This window comes from Coregonus clupeaformis, chromosome 29, assembly GCF_020615455.1.
Source record: "Coregonus clupeaformis isolate EN_2021a chromosome 29, ASM2061545v1, whole genome shotgun sequence".
NCBI lineage: Eukaryota > Metazoa > Chordata > Actinopteri > Salmoniformes > Salmonidae > Coregonus > Coregonus clupeaformis.
Window position 1 is genome coordinate 59093947 of NC_059220.1, and position 7733 is coordinate 59101679.

Genomic DNA, 7733 nt, shown 5'->3' on the forward strand with positions numbered 1-7733 from the left:
GGGAGTTTAGTCCAACGGTAGTTATTCCTGTAAATCCACCATGGCTACTCCCGCCTCCAGTAGTTGATCTAGAAGTGTTGGAGAGACTACAGAAAGATAGGGAGGGGGTTGATCCAGCTGATTTCTTTAAGAGACGTCTGGAAACTGTGTATCAGGATTTTGTGGCCATTTACACAGATGGTTCAAAAGATCCAAGGACAGGACGTACTGGGTCAGCATTTGTAGTGCAGGAGTGTGGGGTGGAAGTCAGGAAACGTATTACAGATCATCTGGCTGTATATACGGCGGAGCTGATGGCCATACTGTTGGCCTTGCAGTGGGTGGAGGAAGTTAAGCCAGACAGAATAGTTATTTGCTCTGACTCATGTGCAGTGTTAATGAGTCTCCAGTCCTTTAGCTCATGTAGCAGACAAGACCTGCTTTATGAGGTGCTACAAACCCATGGCAGGATTAAACAGATGGGTATTCAGATAAGATTTACTTGGGTTCCAGCCCATGTGGGGGTGGAGGGGAACGAAGCAGTAGATGAACAGGCTAAACAAGCACTTAGTAGTGGGGATGTTGATGTTGTGTCAATGAGGAAGGCAGAGGCAAAAAGACTGATATATACAGTGATGGTGCAGAGATGGCAGGAGCAGTGGAATATAAATAATAAGGGAAGGCATTTATTTCAGGTACAGAGGAAAGTCGGGGAGGGGAGGACGGCAGGAAGGGACAGAAGAGAGGAGGCTATTTTTAAAAGATTAAGGGTGGGACACAGCCAGTTGAATAAGAAATTAAATGTGACAGGAAAGCATCCATCAGGAAAGTGTGATTATTGTCAGGAAATAGAGACTGTGGAGCATGTATTGCTACAGTGTGGGCAGTATCAGAGGGAAAGAGAGAGGATGATATTTAGTATGAGAGAGAAGGGGATACAGGAAATTAGTTTAAAGAGTATATTGAGCAGAATGTCATTAGATATAGTCTCAAATATTTTGTTATCTTTTTTAAGAGAAACGGGGTTGGCAGGTAGGATTTAGTTTCTCCCCGTCTCTGGCCCACATTCCAGTACAGTAGGTGGCGGTAATGCACCATAATGTTGGATGCCAACCGCCGATAAACCCCACTGAAGAAGAAGAAGAAATTCCGTGACCCGGAAGTGATCTGACAAGACGCTTCACGCGGATAACAGTAGCAGCCAGTTAGCCAAAATGTGCTAATGAAGACAAATGTAGCTACCTAGATACTTATTGTTTTTATTCTAACGTTACGTGAATTAATCGGAGGTCAAAATGGCTACAATTTCCAATATGTTCAAGTCAGAAACAACATCGATTATGGCCTTTGTCGTCGAGATGGCAATGACAGAAATGTACAGATTTTTGCCAAACTATGACACTAACAACGATGGTAATCCGGAGAGAGAGGTGAGTATTGTAAAATATTTCCGGCACTGAGCAGTATGATTACGGGCGCCTAGTGACTACAACCAGCTACGTTAGCTAACGAACTAAAGTGATCTGCATAAATTAGCGTCCTCCTATTTGTTTAGTTAGCTAGATTGTTAACTACCTACTGTAACCTAATTTAACAGGCGTGAAAGAAACGTCTGAGCGTGTCCCCACTTCTGGTGTTCAGGGAAATGGAAGCTAGGTTGAAGATACTGTATCCCTGAAACCGGATGGTTTTGGTTTTCGTCAACTACCTAATTTGGCTACTTAACTAGTACTACTGGTAGTTACTGGTTTCACACCCTCTGCTGTAGCTGGCTGTATACAGTAACTAATTAGTTCACTTGTTTCTATTTCTCTACACAGCTCTGCACTGTTATGAATTTGTTGATGGGGGAGGGTATTCGTAAAATCTGCCAACTATTCCTAGTGGCCTCCTCACGTTTGCTAAATGAAAACGACAAACTGAAGACCAAGGTGGAGCAGATGGACGAAGATCTGAAGGCAATGACTGAGAAAGCTGAACATTATAGAACGTCTCTGGCTAAAGTGGAAGCAGAACCGAAAGTACCGACACCAACCCATGTTCTGCACAATGGAATGATCTTTGCAATAAAACCAGTTGGTGAGTGTTGTAGACCTACACAGTCATTAGGTTACTGCCTATAACAAGTTAGCTAAATAGGTCTGTTGTAGGCATACTGATTGTTTTGTGCCCCATCTTTTGATAGTTTTGTTTGTATCAATTTCACACATCATTTTGTGGAAATGAAAAAGTGAGAGAGTTTTGAACATGTTTCAATTTAACTTTGCTTGTTATTCTTTAGATCTCCCATTGTTGCCTGGAATGACTGCGGTTTCAGCATTGCCAGGGAATTTCAGTCGAGCAAACACAGTCACTAATGCAACGTCCGTCCATGCAGGTAATATCCTCAAGATGGTGTTATTTTGAATAATCGTTGCCAAACCAGGGGTGCGTTCAGTTCAATGTTTGCTGTGATGGTTTGTATGGTTTGTACCGAAATAAATGTTTCCCTCAAACAGTGCGCATTATTGGCTAACTGGAAAACTGTTTTTTCAGAATAACACCGTTACCTTTGAATCTCATGTTGTACAGTTGTGTCCTGCTGAACGTGGTCCAGGGTCATATTCACTAGGAACCAAACAAAAGCAAATGGGCCAAAATGGGGAATGACTACCTGAACTTTTTTTCTGTGGTGTGCACTAATGAATATGACCCAGTTGTTCGAAAACAATACACAGGCTGTTAAAAAGCATGTTTATTTTAAGGCAAAAATATGGATATAGCCATATATTGGTTGATTTATTTGACTAAATTAATTTTGTATAAGCTAATCGTTTTGTTAAATTCTCTAACTTAGGCTATTCCTTTTATGTTTAGGACCTGCAAAGGTTTGCAGTAAACCTACAGAGACGTCTTCATTGGAGTATGACTCCTCTCTGAATACAGTGCCCTCACCAAGAGATACTGAATCCAACGTTGAGCATATGAGAGCTGCTCTTCCAGAGGGCACCGACAACGGCAGAGACAGCCATGAAAGCCAGAAAAACAGCAATACTACTAATGGGACAGGATCCACAGAAAACAAACACTTCAAGTGTGATGTTTGTGAGAAGACATTCAGCAAAAAAGAGTTGCTGAGAGTTCACAAGCTAATCCACACAAAACCCTTCAAGTGTGATGTTTGTGAGAAGACCTTCAGCAGGAAAGGGTTACTTGAAGGTCATAAGCTAATTCACACAAGGCCCTTCACGTGTGATGTTTGTGACAAGACCTTCAGCCTGAACCGCATGATGTTACGTCACAAGCTAATTCACACAGGAGAGAGGCCGTTTGCTTGTGGTCAATGTGGCAAAACATTCAGAATGTCCAAGCAGCTCGAACGCCACATGTTTCATCACAAAGAAAACAATTTAAGTTGCAAAGTCTGTGGAAATACATTCTCTACCAAGACAGATCTTACACAACATCGGCTAGTTCATGCAGTGGAGAGACCGTTCAAGTGCCTGACTTGTGGAAAGTGTTTCACAAAAAGGACCATACTTATGGGGCACGAGAGAATCCACACCGGTGAAAAACCATACAACTGCGCTGAATGTGGGAAGAGTTACAGACAGTCTTATGACCTAAGAATTCATATGCGAAGACATACAGGTGCAGACATACGTCCACACTTATGCTCAGAGTGTGGTAAGAGCTTTAGGACAAAGTCCGTCCTCGAAAAGCACAAGCGAATTCATACAGGGGAGAAGCCATTTAAATGTGAGACCTGTGGAGCTGCTTTTGGCCATAAAGGAAACCTTGTGAGACACCAAGTTCTTCACACGGGGGAGAGACCATACAAATGTAAAGTGTGTGGGAAAAGCTACCCACAGTCCACCGACTTAAAAGCTCACATGCACCGTCATGGGGCAACCAAACCATTTATGTGTGACCTATGTGGAAAGACTTTTATTTACAATTACCAAATGAGACAACACAATCTACAATGGCACACGGCTGAAGGAGATAAGGTTCCTGGGAGAGAGGGAACATCAACAAAGCCATTCAGTTGCAACATATGTTTGAACGGCTTCAGCTCCATGCTAACTCTGAAAAAGCATAAAGAAATTCACACAGGACAAAAGCAATACTCTTGTTCCATTTGCGGAAAGACCATTGCATATAAAAATGCTTTTGACTATCACATGAGAGTTCACAGTGGAGTGAAGCCCCATGAATGCAAATACTGTGGAAGGAAATTCATTCTGAAGCAAGCTCTTCAAGGACATGAGAGGACCCATACAGGTGAAAAACCCTTCAAATGCAGTTATTGTGACAAGACTTTTGCAGTCAACACCAATCTGAAAAGGCATGAGCGAATCCACACGGGAGAGAAGCCATTCAAATGTGATGTCTGCGGGAGAGGTTTCAGCCAAGCCAACAATGTCAAAGCCCACATGCAAGTCCACACTGGAGTTAGGCCTTACTATTGCAAGAGATGTGGAAAAGGCTTTTCTGACATAAGACACTACAAAAACCATAGCTGTAATGGTGTGGCAGCGACACGCACACACTGTGATGGTGATAATTATCGTAAATCTTCTGACCGCACTTTCAGAAGTAGAAAAGGAGGTAGACAGGAGTGCTTGCCATAATGCTGCTGTTGTGTAGACTCAGCGATATTATCTCTATATCATCTACAGACTAAACTACAGTGGTGCAACTTCCTGCTTACAGATGTCATGAACAATGGGGATTTATTCAGGAGGGTGAAATGTTCTCGGGTTAGTTTCTGGAAAGCCTCGTAGGAAATGAGAAAGGGTGCTTTAGGAAATTAGATATGTGCTTGCTGTAATGCTAGGAGATCTTGCTATAAGTCAAAGGGTTAATGTTCATGAGCCCAAGTTCTTATTTGTTCTTATTGTGTAAATCAATAAACGGATAATTCATGTGAATATCAGAACTAGGCATTCACATTTTGTCCGTCAGTTATATAGAGACCCCTAGGTGAGTTATTCAGGTGACTGCAAAGGTGACTCCTGACTGGGCAAAAAAGTTGAATGAATTCTTGTTTTAAAAACAATTCTTACATTTTAAATGCACCTGAAGTATTTTTCCTGATTTATACACTGAAGTTTACAGTGGCACCAGTCTCTGTTTTTCTGTGCTTGGTGAAGTTAAATTGGCAGGCAGGTTATTGCCAACTTGAAAATCCTGACTAAAGTGCTGTTGTTTTTTTATCGTAGCTTTCTGCTCAAAAACCTTGCATCAGTCCTACTTGCATTTCTAAATATTTACGATACAGAATAGATGTAATTGTACTAGCAGCACTTTATTGGCTTAGACCAGGGGTGTCAAACTCATTTTAGCTCAGGGGCCACATGGAGGAAAATCTATTCCCAAGTGGGCCGGACCGGAAAAATCATGGTATATATAACTTAAAAACAACAACTTCAGATTGTTTTCTTTGTTTTAATACGATCAACATACAACATAAATCTGGAGCCTGAGGACAGTGTGTCCAAAATAGTACAAGCACAACATCACTATTAATCATAAAACACGTTAAGTTTATTTGAAAATTCTAAAGAAAAAGAACACACAAACACACAATGCCTCAGTGATTAACAGAACTGTTTCACAGATCACAGAACTATATCAGGGTGTCATTTCTCAGGCAGAAATGTAGATAAAAATAATGAAATCCTGTTCCCCAAACAAGTGCAAGAACCACAGAGTCAAGAATAGGTTAAATATACAAATAAAATAAAATCAATTAAAAACAATAGCACATCAACATAAAAACATATAAACATAAATCTGAAAGCGTTGCTCAAACTCCCGTAACAGTCCCGTTATTTTATCTTTGAACCGCTTCATGTCTGCCACATGTTGGGTCGCGCACACATTTTTCAGACAGGGGAAGTGAGCTGCATCACCACCGGCAAGTTGCGTCTCCCACAATGACAGCTTCAACTTGAAAGAACATATGCTGTCATAATACCGCGTGACAACTTTGTTGCGCCCCCTTGCAGCTGTTTGTTCAAGTTATTCAGGTGCTCTGTAACATCCACCATAAATGCAAGGTCCGGCATCCATTCTGCGGAATGAAATTCTAACACTGGTTTGCCCTTTTCTTCCATGAACTGTTCAATTTCTTCTCGTAAATCAAAGAAACGCCTCAGCACAGCACCTCGGCTTAACCATCTTACCTCAGTGTGGTATGGCAGGCCATAGATGTGGTCTTTCTCTCTGAGAAGGCTGTCAAACTGACGGTGATTCAGGCTTCTGGATCGGATGAAATTAACAGTTTGGATGACCACCTTCATGACGTTATCCATCTTTAATGACTTGCAACACAAAGCCTCCTGGTGCAAAATACAGTGAAAAGTCAAAAATCACGTCCTCCATTTGCAGATTGCACTTTCTCTCTGAACTTTGTCACAACGCCTGCTTTTTTCCCGATCATTGAGGGCGCACCATCTGTAGCCAGGCTGACAGCGCGGGACCAGTCCACTCCGACCCTGTCCAGCGCGCCCGACGAGTGCGGTAAAAATATCAGCTGCTGTCGTTGTATCTGTCATCGGCACCAACTCCACGAACTCCTCGGTGACGGTCAATGTGTCATCAACTCCGCGGATGAAAAAATGGCCAGTTGTGCAACATCTGTAATGTCCGTGCTTTCATCAATTGCAACCGAAACGCAATAAATGACTTTACTTTTTGCTTCAACTGGCTGTCCAAATCCACTGAAAGATCGGAAATCCTGTCTGCAACTGTGTTTCTTGTCAGGCTGATATTTGCAAAAGCCTGCCGCTTTTCAGGGCACACAATCTCCGCTGCCTTCATCATGCATGTTTTTACAAATTCACCCTCACTAAATGGTTTTGAAGCCACTGCGATTTCATTAGCAATGAGGTAGCTAGCTTTCACTGCAGCGTCACTGATGTCTCGGCTGTGAGTAAACACAGACTGCTGTTTCTTCAGACCCGCCAACAGTTCATTCACCTTCTCTCATCTCCGCTGTCCTTGAAAGTTGTCATATTTGTCGGCATGAAGACTCACATAGTGGCGACGAAGGTTATATTCTTTCAGCACTGCAACATGCTCTGAACACACCAAACATACAGCTTTCCCATTCAATTCCGTGATTAAATAGGATGACCATTTTTCTTGGAACACTCTGCAATCTGCGTCCACTTTTCTCTTTTTTGACAGAGACATATTGGGGCAATGAGGGTGCCAAAGCACATAATGTTAAAAGTAGAAGCCGTAATAAATATCGCGGGCAAAACAAAGTAGCTCATTGGCTGCACGTGCTTGACCTACTTGCTCTGCCCCGGTATAAACAGTTTGCTTGCTTAACACAATTGCTATTGCGCCATCCAGTGGACGCAATTGGAACAGCAGTTTATTTTATTGAAAAATTGCAGCGCATTTTTATACTTTACAAAAAATGTAAAACAATTTTTTTTATTTTTTTTAAATCATCTCGCGGACCGGATTAAACCCGTTTGCGGGCCTGATCCGGCCCGCGGGCCGTACGTTTGACACCCCTGGTTTAGACGGTTACAATGTGGAAGAAATTATAATTTAACAATGTTCAAAGCACCCCCCATCAACGAATATGGAAGAAAAAGGCAGGTAGCTTAGTGGTTAAGAGCGTTGTGCCCATTAACCGAAAGGTCGCTGGTTCTAATCCCCGAGCCGAGTAGGTGAAAAATCTGTCGATGTGCCCTTGAGCAAGGCACTTAACCCTAATTGCGCCTGTAAGTCGCTCTGGATAAGAGCGTCTG

At 42.3% G+C, this 7733-nt stretch overlaps 1 protein-coding gene across 1 annotated transcript; it reads left to right on the top strand.

Moving 5' to 3' along the window:
• The first annotated feature begins 1141 nt into the window (after positions 1 to 1141).
• LOC121576739 (zinc finger protein 708) lies at positions 1142 to 4892 on the top strand. The gene is made up of 4 exons (XM_041890137.1): positions 1142 to 1409; positions 1800 to 2058; positions 2261 to 2356; positions 2836 to 4892. Exons 1-4 carry the CDS (start codon positions 1275 to 1277, stop codon positions 4590 to 4592), a joined length of 2247 nt encoding a protein of 748 aa, XP_041746071.1. The 5' UTR covers positions 1142 to 1274; the 3' UTR covers positions 4593 to 4892.
• The last annotated feature ends 2841 nt before the right edge of the window (positions 4893 to 7733 follow it).

Coding starts and splice junctions, on each gene's coding strand:
- LOC121576739 (XM_041890137.1), top strand. CDS start 1,275: ATGGCTACAATTTCCAATATGTTCAAGTCAGAAACAACATCGATTATG. Junction 1,410..1,799: donor ATGGTAATCCGGAGAGAGAG/GTGAGTATTGTA, acceptor TTCTCTACACAG/CTCTGCACTGTTATGAATTT. Junction 2,357..2,835: donor TGCAACGTCCGTCCATGCAG/GTAATATCCTCA, acceptor TTTTATGTTTAG/GACCTGCAAAGGTTTGCAGT.